Here is a 22,420-nt window from a genome sequence, read left to right on the forward strand (position 1 = left end):
TGAAAGTCGAAGCGACAGGATGGAGAATGGATTAGATGTGGGATGTGAGGGAACGAGAGGCATTAAGGATGGCTCAGGGGTTTGGACAGGAGCAACCAGGCAAGTGATGCTGCCCTTTAAGGAAACGGGGAAACTGGAGAGAGAGGGAGAGTGTGTGTGTGTGAGAGTGTGTGTGTGTGTGAGTGGCTGTGGGTGTGGGGGTATGTGAGAGTGTGTGTGTGTGTATATGGGTGGGTGGGTGGTGGGGTAGAGAATCCGGAGGTCTGTCTTGGTATATGATAATTTGAGATACCTCTTAGACCTCCAAGTGGAGAAGGAGACCGATAGACAGGCAGTGACTGTAAGTCTGGAGCTGATGCTCTAAATGTGGGAGCTGTGAGTGTACAGATGGAATGCAAGGCTCTGAGATGAGATCATCCAGAAGGTGGAGAAGGCGGCCAAAGGCTGAGTCCTGGGCTTCTCAATAGTTTCAGCCTTTGGTTCTAGAAACCCTTTTCTTTCCTAACAAAATTTTATTCCAAAGGGTAAACATACAAAAAATGAAAATGAGTTTGATCACCCTAGTTAAGGTCAACCCTATGATCTGGGGGGTCTGCACCCTAACCTTATAGATTTTCCCCCTTTTTGTTGGCCCATAAGGGTGATTGGAAGTACAGTTGTTCTAGCATTTTTTTTTTTTTAACAAGTACCAGGTTTCCAGACATGCTCTTTACCAGTGTTTTCTAATACTCTTTGGCAGTCTAGTCTGGTCATTGTATTTTCACTCCGTGCATGAGAAAATAGAGAAGGCAAGAGAATCTTTAGAGCAAGTTGCTGGCAGAAAATTTTCATTCTTCTCGGAAGCTCTGTCTGTCATTTTTATGTGCATTTCTGCCCTGTGTGTTTTCAAAGGGATCCAGGCTCAGGTGTTTCTGGGCTCAAGAATCTATCTGTTTCCTGGGAATGGAATCAGCTCGTCCTCACTTGCAGTGGCCAGATTCACAGATGGGTAGTCTCAGAGCAGGGAGGCCACACTGATGCCCTCTGTGTGATCTGCTGTGTTGGTGAGGTGCCGTCTGACCGGATGGCCCAGAGCTCGCACCCAGCACGTCACACACTACCTGATGTTTCCCTGCCGTGTGCCTTAGAACGTGACTGTGTTTTTATGAATGCCTTACGTGTCTAGTGCTGGCTCTGATAGACTCCCGTGTGTTTCCAGGGAAGATGTACGCCTGCCAGTACTGTGACGCTGTGTTTGCCCAGTCCATCGAGCTGTCCCGTCATGTGAGGACACACACCGGCGACAAGCCATATGTCTGCAGAGACTGCGGCAAGGGCTTCCGGCAGGCCAATGGGCTCTCCATCCACCTGCACACCTTTCACAGTACGTACTGAGGTTGCACAGGGCGCCAGGCTGGGCCCTGGGAAGGCACGCAGCGGTCCTCACGGCGGCCGGCTCTCCACCCTCCCGGGCCCCGCTCAGCGCCTTCCCCTCCCCTGTCCTCCTGCAAAAAGCTGGAGTCCCTCTTTGCTATTTCCAGAAGAATCCCATTTTAATGTGTCTCTGTGTGATGCCTCATTTCTCTGTCCGGGCTATTTCCTTGTCTTCTGGTTTAGCCCACCTGGCTCTTCTTGGCTGACAGAGGCCAATTATGTTTGAAGGAAAGAGCCTCTGTGACAGGCAGGCTCACAGAGCCCCAGAATATTCCCCGTTTGTCTGCTGAGCTGCTTTCTTCTCCTCCCACCCCGCCTCTCCCACTCTCCTTCTGGTCATAACCTGCCTTTCCCCCGAGGAGCAGCCCGACACTTTGTGAATTAATGTGTAGCGTGTGGCCCCTCACGTGCCCCTTAAAAGCCTGCTGCTCGGCATCCTCTTCTGGATGCCTTGTGTTCACTCAGTTAGTGGGGTCTGCCCTGTCTTTGTGGAGAAGGAAATGGCAACCCACTCCAGTGTTCTTGCCTGGAGAATCCCAGAGATGGGGGAGCCTGGTGGGCTGCCGTCTATGGGGTTGCGCAGAGTCGGACACGACTGAAGCAACTTAGCAGCAGCAGTGGCCCTGTCTTTGTCCCCTTTGACTAGAACCGCTACAGGTAGAGACACATGTCCATTCTACACACACGGCGGGGAGGGAGAGGAGATTTTGTGATCCCCCATCATCAAGAAAGGGCTTCTTCCCCCGTGCTCAGTGGGTAAAGAATCTGCCTGCAATGCAGGAGACACAGGAGATGCGGGTTCAGTCCCCAGGTTGGGAAGATCCCCTGGAGACGGCAGGGCAACCCACTCCAGTGTTCTTGCCTGGAGAATCCCATGGACAGAGGAGCCTGGTGAGCTACAGCCCGTAGGGTCACGAAGAGTCGGATGTAACTGAAGCGACCGGGCATGCACGTACGCATCATCAAGGAGACACGCACGGGTCACACCGTCTCCAGCCACGCTAGTTGTCGCAGGCGCGTGATCAGCACAGTCCAGCAGGGGCTTCACAGCCCGGGTCTGAAATCACACAGGCCTGGGTTTGAATCTTGACTACTCTGCCATTTACTTCCTTAAGGCCTTAAACAGATTTCCTTCTCTTGCTAAGCTCCACCCCTTCGGTAAGCGAGAGGAAATGGTAAGGTTGCCACACTGGGTTGTTGAGAGGAGAAGAGACCTCACACGTGGAGCGTGAAGCTCCACGCCTGACACATAGAACGCGCTCAGGAAGTGCAGACGGCGCTGGTGACAAGAGCAGCCGTCTGCGGTGCCATCTGTCACCGTCAGAGCCTGTCTCCTCCCTCATGCCCTGCACCTTGCATTCCCATCTTCCCTTTTCCCCTCCCTGCCTCTGTTCCCCACACACCAGTTTCTAGCTGTTGGCAAATACGGTATCTCACAAACATGTGCTTTCTGTCAACACATTCAGGCCTGTTGTCAGCCGGCCAGCAAGGCACTTGGCCAGAGCGTGCATGTACCCAGCATGTGGCTGGATGCTGGGCAGTGCGGGAAAACATAAAGTGCCTCCCACCGTGACCCCCCATTACCCCCCAGGAGTCTTACAAGGACGTCCAGCAAATCTAGTTGCGGTAGACTTCCGGATGAGTGAGATCTGGCTTGGAGCCAGTGCCACAACTTGGAAGTCCTCTCAGCCTCTTTCAGTGGCATTCCGCTCCAGTCACATTGTCCCAGGAGCATTATGTGGGGTCAGGAGAGGGGCAGACTTATCAGTTTTCAGAGTAGAGCAGACCCTGAACACTCCGCCATGACTTGGCGCGCGTCACCTGCAGCAGGTCCAGCATCCAGACCCCTCTCTCGTCGGCTGTTCTTGCCTGTTTCATGGTCTCCTCACTGCTTCTGGAGAATCCCTTCAGGTGTCTTAGAAGACAGTGTGAATCTGAGATCTCATGAGCTCATGTCTGTGGGGAAACTAGTTAACGATCCCGAGTCCCACCGCATGTCGGAATTCCCAAGTTAATATCAATCATCGCACACAGGAGATTGGCTTGTGGGCTGGGCCTTTCTTGTGGGCAAAGGATTTTATTATTAAAACATTTTACTTTTCGTTACTTTCAGAGAAAGGACTGATGTTTCCTGCCACAGGGCTGGCAAATGTAGTCTTCATCAGTGCTAGTTCTCATTCTTGAGGTTCCCCCGAGGAGTTGCCTTGTCCAGTTAAGCATGCAGTGCAGAGCGTGGCCTGGTTGCCCAGCTCCGCAGTATCCTACTCACGCCATTGGACATTCTCTAAAGCTCAAATTTCCTAATCTGTAAAGTAGGGCTAGTCATAGAATCTGCACATAGGGTTATTGGAAGGACTGAGTGAATGAGGGCATGGAGGGCACTTAAAACTCACCCGTCATATGGCACTTAGTAGACATGGCTTAGGAAAATGTTTTTGTGGTTGAATCTAAAGTGGGGATCAAGGATGCATTCCTCCTCTGAGTTGTCCTACTGACCACAGAGAAAGTAGTGATGCTTCAGTAGTGATATATGGGGAGTCTCTGTGGAGAATTAGAAAACTCCACAGTGCCCCTCACCACCAGGGGAAGGGAAGAGTCCTGCTTCCTGGAAAATAGTAAAATCAAGTTTGAATCATAAGACGTGAAGTGAGGAATCGAGGTAAACTGCTTAATGCTCAGTTCAGTTCAGTCCCTCAGTCGTGTCCGACTCTTTGCAATCCCGTAGACTACAGCACACCAGGCCTCCCTGTCCATCACCAACTCCTGGAGCTTATTCAAACTCATGTCCACTGAGTCGGCGATGCCATCCAACCATCTCATCCTCTGTCGTCCCCTTCTCCTCCCGCCTTCAATCTTTCCCAGCATCAGGGTCTTTTCAGATGAGTCAGTTCTTCCCATCAGGTGGCCAAAGTATCGGAGTTTCAGCTTCAGCATCAGTCCTTAAATGCTCAGAGGTGCTTAATCCAGAAGCCTCAGAGGAGTCTCACCCCCCACCCCGGGACGAAGGTGGGAGGTGGTTGGGTGGTAGATAACAGTGACTCCCAGCCCTTGGATCCGTGGCCCCGTGTGACCTCCGAGCAGTCTGGCTTCTGGAACTGCACACAGCCAACCTCTTCTCACTGACTGTTGCCTGTGGTGTCTCCCCCGCCCACCAGACATCAAAGACCCATACGACTGCAAGAAGTGCAGGATGAGCTTCCCCACCCTGCAGGACCACCGCAAGCACATCCACGAGGTGCACTCCAAGGAGTACCACCCCTGCCCGACGTGCGGCAAGATCTTCAGCGCTCCGTCCATGCTGGAGCGGCACATGGTGACCCACGTCGGGGGGAAGCCCTTCAGCTGCGGGATCTGCAACAAGGCCTACCAGGTGAGCCCGGCCCCCGCGGGAGCCTCTCCAGCTCCACACCGCCCCCCCCCCCACCCTCTGGTCTCCCTCGGCCCCCCGGGGCTGGCAGCCTGTGGGACACCCCGCGTCTCCAGGATGTGACAGGGCGGCTGGTTCTCACGAAGCACGCAGCTGGTAGCTTACTCAGCTCCTCTGCAGTGACTGGTCAGAGTGGGGTCGGTGGGGAGCTTTAATTGGAGCCAAGAGTCCTTGCCCTCCTTCTCTTAGAGTTCAGCCTTGTCCTGAACTGAATGCTGCTTTTTCCCTGGATACTCAACATTCTTTGGAACCTATTGATCCATGTGTCAAGGGATGTGAGGATGACAGTGGCTGGAATTATCTTGTTTAGCAGAATTACTGGTGTTTTGTGAGTTTCTTTTTTTTTTCCTTAACTCCTAGGGAAGAGCTCTTTTTTTTTTTTTTACCTTAGAGTTCGCTATGTAATTAAGTGAAACCCCATATGGATCTGAAAAGAAACCACATCTGTGAAAAGCCCTCTGAGACCACAGAGCGGAGGACGGCCCTTGCTGGCGTGTATAACACTTGGGTACAGAGAGATGCCCAGCAGCTCATTTCAGCTCAACTGAAATGGACAGCTAGCTTTGTTCTGAGCCTTGTACTGGGACGTTGGGTTTGCAGGGCTGGGTGAGACCTAGGCCGGGTCTCTGGGAATCCGCAGAGTTGTAGGGAGAGTGTCACAGCGCCGCTCCCGAACACAGGAAGAAGGGACACTGGCTTTCGGAGCTGGCCCAGCAGCCCCTCTCCAAAAGGTTTCCCTGCTGCGCCCTGGGCCTCCGAGAGACAGCTGGGTGGTGAAGGACAGATTCTCCAGGCAGGCCAGGGTGTGGCTCTGGTGCTTCTGTTTGCTAGTCGTGTGACCGTGGGCACTGCAGAGAGCCTCGCACCTCCCTCCCAGGCGTGCTGTGAGGCTGCGTTTCTGAAGGGCCCAGCCCTGCCCTGTAGTGGCCTCAGTACATACACGGGCACCTCGTTGCCATGAATACCAGCCTTCCGTCGCCTGTCAGTGCTCACGGTGACGGGTACGAGTGAGACTCCAGGTCGACTAACTAACTGGGCTCCCCACTCCTTGGAGCTCCTTTCTCTCTAAGATTGGCTGCTGCCTTATTCAAATCAATTTTTGCTCAAATAAACTCTTTAAAAAAAAAAAAGAGTGGGACTCCAGATCATAAGCTTCCCTGGGAGCGCTTGTCTCTCCGGAGTCTTTGTGAACCCTCCAGCTTCCGGAAACATTTAAGACCTGACGCTTGCCACATTGCTTTCAGCAACTGTCCGGCTTGTGGTACCACAATCGGACCCACCACCCAGACGTGTTTGCTGCTCAGAACCATCGATCTTCCAAGTTTTCGTCCCTCCAGTGCAGCTCCTGTGACAAGACCTTCTCCAACACCCTTGAACACAAGAAGCACATCAAAACGGAGCATGCAGGTGACGCTGGGGTGCCCCGGACGGGGAGGGGGGTCTGGCGAGTTGGGGGGGCCCGGTGGCTCAGCACCCTGGGCTCCAGGCCCAAATCGCTCCTCCCCGTGCTGGAGCACGGGGTGCTTCGGTGATTCCCCGGCGCGCCCTGGACGCCCGTGGGTGCCACGTCCGTCTACCCGTCCACTAGCAGAGGCAGAGGTCCTGGAACCTCGAGCAGTGTGACTCCCGCCGTCCCCGGGTGATGGGGGTCGTGACACGGGAAAGGGCACACAGGCGGGGGCGGCTCTCCTCACTCCAGTGTGTGACCTTGGGAAGTGACCCCTCTCTCTGAGCCAGTTCCCTTCTCTTCAGAAGGTCGATTAGTCACGCCTGTGTGGCAGGTAAATGGCATGATGACAGCAGCTCGCGCTCAGGGAGGCTTTCCTGAGCGCATGGAAGTACGCTAAGCTCCGGGTGTTTCCTCCTTTGATTCTGCAATCCTCCCCTTTACATCCAGCCATTCTGGATCCACGTCTGGTGCTCTTTACCACACATTTCGCTGGTGTGTTGGGCTGGCCAGAAAGCAACATCGTGCAGAAAAACTGAGCGAACTTTTTGGCCAACCCCTAGCGTAGGAGTCAGGTTCCTAGCGCTTTTAAGACGCCCACCACGTGTGTGCCCTCGCCCCAGCCCCGGTACTCCCCAGCCCCCGAGTCTCCCTTTCGTTCTTCCCACCACGTCTCCTCTCGTGCGCTGCGCAGACATGAAGTTCCACGAGTGTGACCACTGCAAGGAGCTCTTCCCCACGCCAGCCCTGCTGCAGGTTCACATCAAGTGCCAGCACTCAGGTCAGTGCCCCGCGAGGTGCCCCGCAGGGCGGCCCAGGGTGCGTGCCCTCCCCGCCCCCTGTTCACAGCCGCGCCGCCCAGGCTAAGTGCCTCACCTGCCAAATGGGGCCGAGGGTACTGCCTGCCTCATCGGGTAACCGTGAGACCCGAACACGTTAGTGCACGGAACACTCTCCAGGCATCTTACGCATTACCTGTGATTATCGTTGTTGCTGCTATGTTGCATCAAACCTAAATGCCAGTTATTTAAGAGGCACCGTTTTTAACGAACCATTAGAAAAACTGGTTATCCTAAGTTCTGCTCTGGGCTCAGTTTGACATAGATTTTTATGCAGTCTCGTCTGCCTTTAAGTAAGTTGATTAACATAAGAACTCGGCTTCCCAGAGTAGCCCTCAGGTGAAATTATTGGCATGCATGTTATTCCACACGGGGTTGTCCTCTGCCATCAAGAGCGCCAGTGAGGGAGCGCGTGGTAAGGCCTGTGGTTTTGGTCTCCTGAGCATTAACGTAGAGCTAGTCTCTTCTGATTCCTGCTTTGGGAATGCAGCTCACCATTCAAACCTGACCTCCCCCCTCCTCAACCACTGGGTTCCTGTGAGTTAGAAGCACGCACGGCTCCCGTCTCAGGGCTTTTCTTTCAGGCGGTGGACAGGCGTGCTGCAGGTCTGCACGCTGCCTCTTCAGGCGTGCGTGCACAGGTGCTTGTGGACACTTACACCCGACCTGCACGGCTTGCAGCAGCGGTACATGTCGTTGGTCCCATTTCAGAGATGTTAAATGTGACAAAATGGTCAACATCTTTACCATTGAATGAATGAATAATAGGCTTTGGCAGAGGCAGATGTAGCCTGAATCAGATGCTAATGAAGCTGGACCTGGGACCTCTCACTGGTGGGACTTTTCCAAAGCTCCCAATCCTGTGTGTGTAAATTTGTATTCATTTCCCTAAAGAGGGCTCCCCAAGTTGTTCAAGCTCCAGGCCCCACACAAGCTGAAGAGCTGCCTCTGGACGCCTGGCCCAGCCTGGCCCTGCCCCTTCCCGGCCCCGCCCCGCCCTGGCTCCCTCAGCCACACGTTCGTCCCCCTCCCGCAGGGTCGCAGCCCTTCCGCTGCCTGTACTGTGCGGCCACCTTCCGCTTCCCGGGGGCCCTTCAGCACCATGTCACCACCGAGCACTTCAAGCAGTCGGAGAGTACCTTCCCCTGTGAGCTCTGCGGGGAGCTCTTCACCTCCCAGGCCCAGCTGGACTGTCACCTGGAGTCTGAACACCCGAAGGTGCTGGGCGCTGAAACCCAGTCGCAGATGGTGCAGGTGATTGTGGGGCCTCGGATGTGGGGGTGCTGACCCAGGGGTCTTGAGGCTTCTCTGGAGGCAGCCCCTTCAGACAACTAGCCTTTCTTCCTGGGACTCTCAGGGGGCTCCGTGAGTGATGACTTCAAGGCCAGGAGGATCTTGCAGAAGTCTCCCTGGACCTTTTATCAGACAGAACACAAAATTCTAGCCACCTGGTGGCTGCCTGTGAAATGGCCCCTGGGTATAGAGAGGCTGGAAAAAGAATTTTAAAAGCAGAATGACCTGGGCCTCTGTTCCCAATTCACACCCTCCCTCACCCTCTGAGGACCACCATGGGGTGTGGTCAGAGTTACAGGAAACCTTGGAGGAGGTGGATGAGCTCTTTGTTGGGACCACCTTGGGTGGAAACGCTTTGATAAGCCCCTGTGGGCTGGGCTCAAAGCATGTTTGAATGTCTGGGCTTTTCTGGGGGAAAACCCGCCTCTTCTCAGGTTTCAAGGCTGTGTTTGCTCCGGCCCCTTTGTGTCTCTGGAACTCTTACTGCTCTTCCGGTCTTCTCCAGAGAGGGTGGGCAGAAGAGGGAATGAAGCTCCATTCTGTTGATTGACAGTAAATTGTGGATGGACCAGAGAGGGACTGGGAGCTGGCTGGGCTGCACTTCATCCTGTCCCGTTGAGCAGTCCCTTCAGCGGCATTCCTGCAGGCCTCTGTGCAGAGCAGAGGGCACGGCAGGTGCCCAGGCCTCTGGGTGCTGCTCCTGCTGCCATTTCAGAAGAACAGCTCTGCTTTTATTTTATATATATATATATATATATATATATATATATATATATATAAGGACTCTTGGTAAGATGTCCTTTGGAGGGGAAAAACAAAAGAGAGTCCATTGCTAAAACGACAGTTTGAAAGCTGCTGTCCTAGATGATTTTTTATTGAACTTTGCAGTCAGCCTCTTCCCTCCCACAGCAGAGACGTGGCTGAGCTTGGCTCCCCCGTCTCTCCACTCCTGTCTAGAGGAGGACACACTCTCCGCTCTCGACCAGCCCTCAAGAATCAGGGTGGCTGAGCCCTGTGTGGGCCCTCCGCATTGACAGCATCAGCTATCCTGAGCTCCATGGCTCAGAAGGTTGAGGTTCAGGCAGCAAGTAGGTGTTCTTAGCAGACTAGTTCTCCCGGTGATGGGGACATCAGCTCTAACAGATGATGCACATTTGAAGGGGCACCTCAGCCAGGTGAGCTGTGTGGGGGAGCTGATAGAAGCCACATTCTGTCTATCTGTTCTCTCCTGTAGCCACCTAGCCTCCCAAGTGAGGCCCTTCACCTGATCAAGGCCCAAACACGCCACCTACGGCAAGCTGAGGCTACCAGTCAGCCGTCCCCATTTCCCTGGTCCAAGCATGACACAAACCACCTTCATTCAGTAGCACTCCTTTCACATGGCACTTAGCTCTGTGGTGTAATCCTCGAGACAGGAACACCAGTGTGAGAAGCAGAGCCCGTGTTCACTGGTGTGTAATCATAGAGTCCAGGCGCCCTGAGATGGCGTACTGAGCTAAATTATAGCAATTTAGCACACAGAGTTATTTAAATTGTTTGCCTGCCTTCTCTTTTGCATCACGGGTGTGTTAGACTTGCCTCTTCCCATTAGGCACATGTAATTGCTCTCCTCAGGTGAAAACATAAATACCATCATTACAGCGTGAGAGGAAAACCATGTAAATTCTGGGGAGCCAGCTGTGGACACTGCCCAGCCCTGCCTCGCGGCCTTTCCCTTTCAGGTGATCCAGACCCCAGAGCCGGTGGCCCCGACGGAGCAGGTGATCACGTTGGAGGAGACCCAGCTTGCTGGCTCACAGGTGTTCGTGACGTTGCCGGATTCCCAGACAGCCCAGACCAGCTCTGAGCTCGTGGCCGTGACCGTGGAGGACTTGCTGGACGGGACCGTGACCCTGATCTGTGGGGAGGCCAAATGAGTGGCTCCTCGTGGCGGGGGGGTCCTGCGTGTGCAGTGGAGGAAAAGCTCCCCACTTGCCTGTTGCCCTTCCTCCCTGGCACAGTATTGAGCATCTTAGCTTCGCACCAACCTAAGTGGTCTCCTTGGGAAAGGGGCAGAAGCATGGCTGTTCTCATAAAACCAGCATCTGAGTCATTGGCAGCCAACACGACCGCCCCCCCGTGACCAGCAGGCCTGTTCCCCACAGGCCTCCTGTGGCAGCCTCTGTGACCCTGTCCACCCCAAGCGGAGTGTGGCTTCTGAAACAGCCTGAAGGAGCAGTGGGGTAAGGGCCGGTGACCAGAGGGACAGGTGTGGCGTGCCGGCAGCCCTCAGTGTGCGGAGTGGCAGCTCCAGGCGGGGCCGTGGTCTGCGGAGTGGGCCAGCACACGCTGCCAGTGCCTTCTGGCCGCTGAGAAGGGGGAGAGCCGCACTGTCAGACCGTGCGGGGATCCCTTTCCTCGAGTCTGGCGTCCTCCCAGCCCCCTCACGGCGGCAGTAGGACCAGCAGAGCATGCCCATCAGGAAGGCCTCGTTTCCAGGCCGAGGCCCACCCTGTCGGTTCCGTCGGCCCTCCCCACGGCCGTGGGGGTGTCCGCTGTGAGGCCACGTAGCTGCAAACCACGCCTGCCCTCCCGGAAACTCCTCGTGGTGTTTTGCACCGGAGGCTGGTTCCCACGGTGTTTCCGGGGTGTCCTTATCCCCTTTCCTTAATCAAAGCCTCACCTTCCACCCAGCCTGGAGGCCTTGGCCCCGCCCCCTGGTGCACGTGGGCCCAGGGGGCGTGGTGCCCGCAGCCCCCGACTCCTCCCCCTGCCCCGTCTTCCCTGCCGCCTGTGTCGCCTCACTGGCAGCGCCCTTCCCGGCCGCCACGGGGAGTGCTGGCCAGCAGGCCTCTGAGGTCTGAACTTCACAAAGCTTTTTTTTTGTCTTCAGTTCCCAAAATATAATCTGATAATTAATGGTTTATGGAATCCATTATGAAGTGCAATTAGATGGATATAGGTTCCCGCCGTTCGGAGGGAATGGCTAGCATTTATCTTCCTTTCCTTGATGCCAGAAGGTTGATGTCTGCGAGGGCAGCGTGTCCACGCCCAGCACGGCTCCCTGCCAGCTTGTGCAGCTAAGCCCCTGTCTGATCCCTCACCCTCACGATACAGGCCGCCTGAAGACAAGGCCACCCCTCCTCTCTAAGCACATTTCACATCACCAGGCACCAGCAGGGGAGGGGGTCGATTCGAGTCACTGAGGTCGGTCCTTTTATCGCCATCACACTTTGCCGAACGGGCCACAGGATGGCCCTTACCACCAGCCTGCTCTCTGCAGGCAGCTCTGCAGCTCGCTCCCACCTCCAGCCGCGTGCTCATTTTCTGTGCAAATCGCTTGAGCTTGTCAGTTCAGGGATCTTCCCATTAGGAAGTAAATGAAGTTTTCAAAGGCCAATGACTGACCAGAAGATGGTGCTCAAACCTTTAAGACTTGGCCTCCCTGTGAGGCCCTCGCTGCTTCTGCCAGGGCTGTCTGTATCCTCTTAAGGTTTCTCAGCCCCGTGAGCTGTCAGACCAGGACTGCTCTTGATCAGCAAATGACGAGATGACACCCGAAGCTCCACTTGGCACCAGATAAAACCCCACTGAAAGGACGGAGCTGTCCAGCCCGCAGGGTGTGGAGGCCAAGCCCGGCAGATAAGAAGGCAGGGGTACTTCGGAATCGCAGCGTCATCAAAACTTCTTCCAGCCAAAAAAGGAAAAATTTTAAAAATTAATGACTGAGGACCTGTAGGGGAAAGTGATTTTTTTTTTTTTTCTTTTTAAAAAAGTCTTCTGAATAAAGAAAGCTGTAAACTTTCACCCCAACTTTCCGATCCTTTTCAAGTACCGAGACACCCTGTTCTCAGGTTTCGGACAGAGACCCGGATGGAGGCAGGAGGCTCCTTCGCCTCAGAGTGGCCGGACCCGCAGCTCGCTTTGCCGAGAGCGGGCGGGGAAGCGGGGCTTGCGGCCCGCTGCTCTCTGAGCCCCGGCACAGGCAGCGGGAGCACGAGGCCTGTGTGGGTTCTGGTCGGCGCGAGGGGAAGGTCCACCCTGAGTCTCGTTTCTGCTCCAAGTGGACCTCTGCGAGATGCCGCATCAACGGTGATTTTTACACCATTGCTCCCTGGCGATCCCCAAGCGTGGATTCCATTGTAGGAAGACTTTTCTAGTTCCGTCTGCCCAAGAGACTCTGAACTGCTGCCAGGGAGGACGCTGTTCCCCAAGTTGCTTTGTCCACATCACTGGCTGGCATGTGCACTCGTGGCCTTTGCTGCCGTGTCGCTGCCCCGACCGTCTCGGGGCTGAACCTTGGGGCACTGGCCATGGTACCCGAGAGTCTGTGGGCTTTCTTGGAACACTTGGATTTATTCGTGAGACCCCCGCCCACCCCACCCCCCCAACTCCCTTCTCTGATGCCAGAGCTCGTGAAACGCCTGGTGAGGAGGAAAGGGCAGGCAAATTCCAGGCTGGAGTCTGATTCCATGGGAACAGTGGGGGATCTGTGATGGAAAAGCATTTGCTCATCACAGATGAGTGAGGCAGATAGACACTCAGGAGCAAGGACTGCCCTGGGAAGATGGGCCTGGGCAAATATGTGAACAGAGGCTGAAAGGGAGTGGACAGAGACAGCGGTCTGTACTTGTTTATTTTATAAGGCCTCTCTCTTCCGTCTCAGAAGCTGTATGTTTGGGAAGCGCTGAGCCCAGGAAGTACCACAATCTCTGGTGTGAAAGCAGGGTTCCGCTGGTGGTTCAAGTCATCTCTGAGGAAGCTGTCTGACTACCCCCCCCCCCCATCAACCACGGAGTGTTCTTCAGCTTCATCCCCCGGAAAGAGCCCTGAGAGTCGCGGGCTGAGGGCAAAGGAGACCCAGTCAGACAACGGCACACAGGGAGACGAGGAGCCCGTTCTCTGCCCCTGGTGTAACTTGCACCAAGGAGAGAGATGGGACGGGCCCAGAGCTTCTCTATCCCAGGTGACGCTGCAGCCACCATAGGCTAACTACGTATTAGTATTGGGGGGGCCGGGTGTGGTGTTTATATCTCACGTCCCTGAGATCTACGAATGGGCCAAGGGTTGGAGGATCTGCCAGCCTTACACAGAGTGGTTCCAGGAGACAAGCGGTATCTCTGAAATTGGGGTAGATAGTTGGGCAGCGGTGGAGAAAATCCGGGGGTGCTTTTGTCAGAGGAGGGCTTGAGCAGCCTCTGCCCAGCTCTACTGGGCCCAGCGTGTTCCCGGGTTCTGGGGAGTCAGGGAGAAAGTGGGCACGAAAGAATGATCTGGGGTCTTGTGGCCATGGACAGCCTCGGGGCTGGTAGGACTTGGGCCCAAAGCTCAGCAGCACAGCCAGAAAGAAGTCAGAAAGCTGCTCCCCTCAGACTCGGCCTGGGGGGGAGGGAGAGGACGTTGTGCTTTGGGGATGACATTGTTGGAAAAAAGAAAAAAAAAAATATCCCCTGGGCTAATTTAGATTTCTTCCCAATCGGAAAGTGTTTGATCACGTCCCTTACAAAGGCCAGCCACAGTGGCTACCACCCGTGGTGAGGGCAGCTAGCCAGCACAGGATGCTGTTGAAACTGGATTACAGACCATTAATTCGCATTCAACTTGAACTACTCTATATAAATAAAATACGTACTTTGGAAAGAATTATGCTGTGTGAGTTTCAAATGGACTGTGATGATGCAGACCGTGTTCTCTGTGGTTGTGGGCAGCTGTCAGATGGGAGCAGGCTGGACAGGCCTGCTTTCCCAGGGGCTCTTGACCCTGCGGACCGTGTGAGCACGGCCTGGGGACGGCCAGGACCCGCCTGTCGGGTGGAGTCTCCTTTTCCTGTCCCTCGCTCCCAGGGAGCAGGCGTGGTGTCTGGGTTTCAGAGACCCGCCGCAGCACATCCCAGCACTGTCACTTTATGACTGTGACCTTGGTGAGATCCTTATCCTCTCTAAGCTCCCTCCTCCCAGCGCTCGCTCATTCACAAATAGAGGAAATTATTGTATTTACCCCACAGAATTGTTCTAATTAAAAGCCTGGATTTAATGAACTTGGTGTTGAAAATTGTAGTTGTTATTAATAAGTCCTTCACATGCAGGTCAGCCATTCCCTACATTTTCCAGTGCTGGGGAGAGCATTCATTCCTGCCCCTTTACACGTCTCACCTCTTCCCCTCTCTCTCTGCATCCTTGGGGATCTTGAGAACACCCACCACTTTCCATTTATCTCTTGAACCTCAACTGCCCCCAAAGCGCAAAGTGCTGAGCAGATAACTGTGAAATAAGCAGAAACCTTTCGTGGTGAACAACTGAAAATGTCACGTTGCTGGCAGCCAACACGGAAACGAGAGGTAGCCACGCGGGCAGGATGTTCACAGTTTCCGCAGTGAGAGTCCTGCGGGGAAGGCGGAGGCATCATACCCCACATCCCCCTAAGCTCAGGTCTGCCCCGAGGCGGGGTTGGGCGTGGCTCTGCTCACGTCTGGGACAGTCCTGACCCTTGCCCAGAGCCCATGAGGCCTCTAGGACGCAGGCCTTTCTGCCTGAGCAGTGTGTGTGGGGAGGGGGGCTGGAGCCGTCGGTCGTGTCTGGAGCAGTGATCCTGGGCTCTGGCCGTGAAGGTGAGCGCGTGCAGAGGTGAAGTGCTGCTCTGGGTCAGGAGTGGTTGAGCAGAGGGAGGAGAGTGGCCGGGCGATTCCTTGGCGGTGTCGTTATCTCGTCTGGGCCGGGGGTCGGCTGCTGGAAGCACAGCCAAGGTGCAGCTTCCCAGCCCACCTCCCATCTGACCGTGACCTTGGGCGAGTCATTCCTGGCGACGACTGTGAGGGGGAGGGTCAACATCTGTAAAATGCCAATGGTATGACGTCTGTTCCTGATTCTAGTACTTGAACCTGAGGGAAGAGGGCAGAGAAGGGCAGGACACGCCCTAAGATGGAGGGCCTGGAGCAGAGGGCAGGGGAGCCCCAGACCCAGACCCAGAAGGTCCCGTGGAGCTCCCCAGGCCACACTATAAACAATCCAGAGCCTCTGTCTCAGGCCGGAGTGGACAGCGATAAGAGGGGGGACAGGACCTCCCAGAAGGAGCCGGGATTCTCGGAGCTGCTTGGCCCCGCCGCTAGGGGTCCCGTCCGAGGAAGGGGACAGACTGGCGGTCTGGTGGGCACGCATCCAGCGAGATGGCGGGAAGCGAAAACACCAAGGATGCGATGGTGTCCAGCCATCCCACCTTGCCTCTGGAGCTCTCAGATTCATAGTTCATCTTCCCTTCCACGAGCCAGTACTCAGGCACGTGTTTGGGTAAAAAAGAAAGAACTTAGGGCTCCACGTGCCTTGTCCTAGACCTTTGTTGGGAAGCACTCCAGGACTCACGGCTTCACTGAGAAGAGAGGATCTAGGACATGGCTGGGGGGCTGGTGCGGGGGACGAGCTCAGCTTCTTGTGAATGCTCGCCAGGCCTTTCTTGTGCGTCTGTCCTGCCTTCTGCTCTGTCACCCGGTGCTACCAGAGCATGGGTCCCGCGTCCACTGGACACTTGTATTTCCCACATGCCTGGCAGCAGACAGCGAGCTTTGGGGGTTTGGCGGGTGCCCCTCCTGCCCAGCCAGGGACCGGCAGAACTCCTCCAGTTGCCCTCATACCCTCAGGCAGGACTCACCTTCCGCCTCTCCCCACTGCTAGCAAGCGGGGCCCCCCGGTTACCTATGGGCGGGTCCGTCAGGACATCCTCCTCTCTCTGTCCTCTGAGAAGAGCTGGGCAGAAGGCTGACAGCAGCTCGCCCAGCCCGGAGCTCCCCAGCTGCTCTGATCAAACACCACTCCTGCCGGCTCTGCGTGCACCAGTTCCCCCAGCGCAGGCCAGAAACAGCTGATCAAACACATCAGGACAAGGTCAGTCCAGGGACCCACAGTAGCCCTCCAGGAGAGATTTCACAGACCTGCCATCAGGAGGGTCTGATAAAAACGGACAAGGGGTGGGGAAGCGGACCCACGGGGCCGACCCAGGACCAAACATCTTTTCACTCCATTTTGAAACCTCTGTGCTCCATGCAGGGTTCAGACCAAAGCCCACATTTCCAGACAGGCCAGAGCCAGAGCCCTCTGAGCCCAGGGAGCCAGGGGGACGCGTGTGCACACAGGACTGTGGGGGTGAGAGAGGTGTCAGGTAGGAGCGCGTGGGCTTGGGAGTGTGGGGCTGTTAGATTGTCACAGGATGACTCGAGAGCCTCCCTTGCTAAACTGTGACCCTTTCAAGGGCAAGAACTGTGCGTAATCCTTTTCATTCACACACACACACGCACACACAGGCTGGCACAGCAGGTGTCCTCTTGAGCTGAAGTTCTGGAGCCTGTGGGGTCCTATCATGTACATGGTCTCACGCCCGACGCTGTGGAGGCTGAGGATGGATCAGGTTAATACACCAAGGAGATCAAACCGGTCCATCCTAAAGGAAATTTACCCTGCATATTCATTGGAAGGACTGATGCTGAAGCTGAAGCTCCAATACTTGGGCCACCTGATGCAAAGAACCAGGACCCAAGCCTTGATGCTGGGAAAGATTGAGGGCAGGAGGAGAAGGGGTGGGGGGTGGCAGAGGATGAGATGGTTAAATAATATCACTGACTCAGTGGACCGTGAGTTTGAGCAAATTCCAGGGGATAGTGAAGGACAGGGGAGCCTGGCGTGCTGCAGTCCATGGGGTCTCAAAGAGTCAGACACGACTTAGTCAACACGGCTGGACAACAGCAACGACAGCCTAAGACAGTGTGTGATGCCTGCTCCAATGGGACTGCTAACCTGGCTGGCCAGGCAAGGGCTGCGGATGAGACATAAGTACCAAGAACCCCATGCCAGTGCAGACACACAACCTAAACACCCATAAATGCTGTTTCCTTTCTCTCTCTCTCTTTTTTTAGTTTTGTCTTTTTCACTGGTGGGGGTGCTTAATATTTTCGAGAAATGCTCTCATCATTAATAATTAGTGTTATTAAGTGCTTAGCACATGTTGGACTCTGGATGAAGAGCTTTATGTAATTTTTATTTCACCAGCACCATGATATAGGTGCTGTTGTTACCCCACATTTCAGGCGAGGAAACCCGCCCAGGAAAGCCGCTTGACGGGTACATGGCCAGTGAGCAGCTCAGCTGGGATGTGATCCAGGCTGCCTGACTCCAGAGCTCGATTTTTTTTTTTAACTTTTAATTTTGTGCTGGGGTATAGCCAATTAACAATGTTGTGATAGATCAGGTGGGCAGCGAAGGGACTCAGACATACCTATACACGTGTCCATTCTCCCCCAAACCCCGCTCCCATCCAGGCCGCCCAGAGTTTACTCTTAAACACCAGGCTACATCCAGGCGTTTCTTGCTTGATACCCAGTTAGCCAGAAGATACCTGGGCAGCCAACTTCTCAGTCCTTGGGCCACTGGTCAGGGCCACCTGGACGGTCATAGACCTACCACGTCCCCTGACCTGCTTCCTCCTTGACCTCCCCCTCCGTCTCTTCTGCCTGAGACAGCCAACAAGGCCGGAAACTCTGCTTATATCAGTTGGAAATGTGTCCAGTAGCAATAGGAGTCATGCCCTTTGCCTTGTTTTGGGACTAGATCATTTGTGGTCTAAGAACTGTCACTTGGAGGGGCCCCTGCTACCTCTCACAGGGTCACCAGCCCTCAGTGGACCCTTGATGGCTCGTCCAGGGCTCTTCCTTCAAATCAGAGGACCGTTCAGGCGCTGTTTGAGCTCCCACTGAGCCCACCTTGGGGTCGGGCACAAGTGTGTGAGGGTGCTTCTCCCCCAGGCAGCTCAGGGAAGCATCTCTGCCTTCCCCATCTCTCCTCGTATCCTGGGATCCTGAAGGAAGCAGTGTTTCCTAGAACAGCGGTGCTTTTTTTGGAGGACACAGGATCAGGAGACAATAGAGCATGCAGCAGTTCAGAGGCCGCTGTAGAGTTACTCAGATCCGAGTTCAGATCCCTGCTTGGTCCCCTGTTAGGTGTGTGCTTTGGGCATGTCTGTGTGTCTTTACCTGATTGTTTTTCTTCTCTGTAAACTGGAGGTGATGAAAGTCTCAGGGTAATTGTGGAGATTAAAAGGAACACCTGTGAAATTCAGATGTTGCTAGTGATAACAAACCCACATGCCAATGCAGGAGACCTAAGAGACACCGGTTCGATCCCTGCATTTGATACGATCCCCTGGAGGAGGGCGTGGCAACCCACTCCAGTATTCTTGCCTGGAGAATCCCAGGGACAGAGGAGCCTGATGGGCTCCAGTCCACAGGGCTGCAAAGAGGCAGTCATGACTGGAGCGGCTTTGCATGCACGCATAGGTCATGGTATGTAGGGAGTGCTCCATAAAAATGACACCATTCATCAAGGGACCCAAAGCCCCGGGCAGTTCTTGCCCCAGTGCAGAGATCCCACTGGGTGCTTCCAAAGCTCAAGTAGGGTAGACGTCTGTGGGGGAGTGGAAGGTGAAAAAGAGGGCCAGCCGGACAGAGTCCCCGGAGGGCAGGGCCCGGCTGGGTGTCTCTCCGTCCCCCCGTTTCCTTGATGTCTGGCATCCAGGGAGCACCTGCTGCAAGACTGGCGAGCGGCAAGCCCAGGCCTGGGGTCCAGATGCCCGGAACTGCACTCCTGACGCTGCCCCCTGCTGCCCCTCGGGGCCACCTGGAGCGAGATCCTACAGCCCAAGGGGCCGTCACAGGGGCAAGCAGACGTCCTGGATAGAACCTGGCCCTGTGGCCCCAGTGGGCTCGCTGTCTTGTCCTGGCATCAGCAGAACAGGTCGTCTTGACCCATTTCTGTGCCAACCTGGTCTCTCGGCTTGGAGCAGGAGAGTCCTGGGGTGGGGGGTAAATAGAGGGGAGGGGCACGGAGCACAGAAAGGCAAGGAGGTGGCAGGTCCTGAGCCCAGAGACGGGGCCTCCAGCATGTTGTGCAGGAGCAGCGGGCCCGGAACGCCTTACACTTGAGGAGCACTCTGCTGCTCTCAGATCACTTCCATTTGCGTCACCGATCCTCACGGTAAAGTGGAAGTGTAGAGTCAGTATCTTCACGGTGACCCTTTCCCAGTGAAGGAATTCAGATGCAGCCTCCTCTGAGGACCCGAGGGTCCTCAGCTAGTGAGATGGTTTGGACACCAGCTGGAGGCTTTGCCCACCTCGCCACGCTGCCCTGTGGTCCCCCCCCCGTGACTTCATGACTTGCAGTCATTTGCTTGCCTGACTCTGGGCAGCATTGCTCTGAGGCTGGAAGGGCTTGAATGATTATTTTGCAGATGAAGAAACTGAGGTTCCGGGAGGCGACGTCACTCGGTCCCGTGGGAAGTCAGTAGCAGAAATGCAGTCAGAGCAGCTGGACCCGGCATGACCTTCACTTTGCAAGGAAGGGCACAGCCGAGGCCAGGAGAGGGAGGGGACTCGGGGCTCAGCTGGAGGCCCCAAGGAGGGACAGCCTGAGCGTCCGTTACCGCCCTCTGCCCTGGCCCGGCCAGGTGTGCACCCACCCAGTGAGGTCACAGGTGAGCCCCTCCGACAGGACCCTCTCTGATGACAGAGGTGGTCTATCCCGCACCGTCCCATGTGGGGCCACCGTCAGATGTGGCTTTGAGCACTTGACACATGGCCACTGTGGCCGAGAAGCCGGATTTAAAATTTTAAATGGTCGTGTGTGGCTAGTGGCTGTCGTCTAGATGGCAGACAACGGCGGGGAGGCTCAGAGGTGATCACTGCACAGGAAGTGGGTGAACCTGTATTCAAACCCAGGTCTGTCAGACTCCAAAACCCACCACCATCCGCCGCCTGTCAGGAGGGAAGTGCAGTGAGCGAGTGGGTAACACTGGCCTCAAGGTTTGGAACACCTAGTTTCCTTCGGTAAGGCTTCCCTGCTTCATGTTTGTATGGTCAGTGTCTCCACTGCTCTGCGCCCGCCCCGTCTTCATCCTCATCCTTTTTATTTATTGTACCAGGGTCTCCACCTCCCTGGTGACTGACCTGGTACGTCCTCTATGGTGACGCTACTGCCATCCCATTTTACCGATGAGTGAGTATGGATGCTCCAGAGGGCGGAGAAACTCATCCAAGCTGGGTGATCTCTTGCTGGAAGAGTCACGCTGGTATGAATACACAATGCCCAATTCTTGCTCCTGTTTCTCTCCAGCTCCACACCAGAGCTGAGCTGAACTTAGAGGGTGCCACGGAGTCAGCCAAGAAGCCCCCTGCCCTTCCCTTCCTTGAGAAGACATGGCCCTGAGCACGCCGCCTGGGCACCAGCCACCGTCCACGCCAGAGGGGGGCGGCAGAGGCTTCAGTGTGCTTGGGGACACATACCTTTTGTGTGTCTCTTATTGCAGGAGAAAGCACTTGCCTCAAACACGTTTTTTAAAAAAGCCTACCACAATCTCAAATGCGAGTTTTGTTTATCTTGGAACTAGCAAGATTTGTGGCAGCAGGCCAGCACGTCTATAATGAGAGTCGTGGGAAAACTAAATTCATTGTCACTCACGAGCCGGGTGACCTTGGACAGGTCTCCTCCGCCCCACCCCAGCCAGTGGGTTAGATGACCTCTAAGGGCCCTTCTGCAGCATTCTGTGACTCCTTATAGAGCATGGGCAATGGAGAAATCAGGATTCGGGGCCTGACTCTGCTACGTCCACATCGTGTGAGTTGTCTCTGAGCCTCCGGCTCCTCACCTCGGCTGTCACTGCCCCTGCAGATGAAGGCCTGGGCCAGACACGGGGCTGCCACGTGGCGAGGGGGCCGGGCCGCTGGTGGGCTTCATGGGGGTCACACAGCGCCCAGCCATGCCTCATCGTCCCACTCTCGAGGAAGAGACGCTGGAGGAACACCTGGTCCTCAAGGGGGAGGGGAACGCGTCCCCTTCGGGCCAAGATGCTGGCACAGGTGCTCAGAGCTGTGCCAAAGAGAGCCTCCCAAGGTGCCCTCCATCCGGTCCAGTCCCGCCTCCTCCCTCCCCAGTGGGGGCCACGCCCACCACCTGCACAGCTGGGAGGAGCTGGCGGGACAGGTGACAACAGCCTCCAGGCCTTCCTGGAGCTTGTGGGGAGGAGCTGCCCCTGGAGGGGAGGAGGATGTTAGCACAGCGGCCCTGCAAGCCACAGTCTGAAACAAGCCCTGGGCCAGGGGTCGCCCCAGAGCTGAGTGGTCAGGCCTGTGGGGTCACATGGTCAAAGGACAGCCCTGCCACTGCCCAGTTCTCTGGGCAAACCACATAACCTCGCAGGCCTTATTCTCCTCATCTATGAAATATGGGCTTCCCTCATAGCTCACTTGGTAAAGAATCCGCTTGCAAAGAAGGAGACACTGGTTTGATTCCTGGGTGGGGAAGATCCGCTGGAGAAGGGATAGGCTACCCACTCCAGTATTCTGGCCTGGAGAATTCCATGGACTGTATAGTCCATGGGGTGGAAAAGAGTCGGACACGACTGAGCAACTTTCACTTCACTTCACTTCACATGAAATGGGGAGGATAATAGTCCTTGCCTGCCTCTTAGGATTATAAAATAACCCCCGTGAAGGCCCTTACGTACCCGGCAGAAAAGGGACTCAGTGAGCGGTTATTAGCTTCCCCGGCCCCTGACCCCAGAAAGGTCAGCTGTTGCAGGACGAGGCTGTGATTCACAGCCGGGACTCTGATGCCCAGGGTTAAGAGCAGAGGGAGTGCCTGCTAGGAGTTCCACCGCCGCCCTTGGCTAGGCTGCGGCTTTTGCAGTGATAGGGAGAGGCCTGAGGGGCTGGGCGGTGGAGACCAGGAACCCAGGTTTACGAGGGGCTTCCTTAACCCAGCCATCAGGAGGCCTGAGAAGAAGGGATCCCTGGCTCCCACAGACTGCCCCCATCTCCAGGTCAGAGGCTCCCCACAGGCCAGATCGGGGGCTCACGCCCAGGCCCTGAGAGGGGACAGGGATTCAGGCTTCCAGCATGGGGCCCATGGACCCCAGCCAAGCACAGATACTCCAGGCCAAACTCACCTCCAGGCCCAAGCCAGCCCCATCACCCACCCATGCCCCGAGCCT

General features: G+C 55.6%; 1 protein-coding gene across 9 annotated transcripts in view; it reads left to right on the plus strand.

The window, feature by feature from the left end:
• Positions 1-14,041, plus strand: part of ZBTB40 (zinc finger and BTB domain containing 40) — a 74,713-nt gene extending 60,672 nt beyond the window's left edge. For 8 of the 9 annotated variants that reach the window (XM_043444823.1, XM_043444828.1, XM_043444829.1 and 5 more), the window contains 6 exons: positions 1,199-1,363; positions 4,569-4,783; positions 6,085-6,247; positions 6,982-7,068; positions 8,163-8,380; positions 10,141-14,041. In XM_043444823.1, the coding sequence (XP_043300758.1) occupies positions 1,199-1,363; positions 4,569-4,783; positions 6,085-6,247; positions 6,982-7,068; positions 8,163-8,380; positions 10,141-10,335 (1,043 nt within the window). In that variant the 3' untranslated portion in view covers positions 10,336-14,041. The remainder of the gene's footprint in view (positions 1-1,198; positions 1,364-4,568; positions 4,784-6,084; positions 6,248-6,981; positions 7,069-8,162; positions 8,381-10,140) is intronic. The other variant, XM_043444830.1, reaches the window with a different exon arrangement.
• The last annotated feature ends 8,379 nt before the right edge of the window (positions 14,042-22,420 follow it).

This window comes from Cervus canadensis, chromosome 24 (genome assembly GCF_019320065.1).
Source record: "Cervus canadensis isolate Bull #8, Minnesota chromosome 24, ASM1932006v1, whole genome shotgun sequence".
NCBI classification, from domain to species: Eukaryota; Metazoa; Chordata; class Mammalia; order Artiodactyla; family Cervidae; genus Cervus; species Cervus canadensis.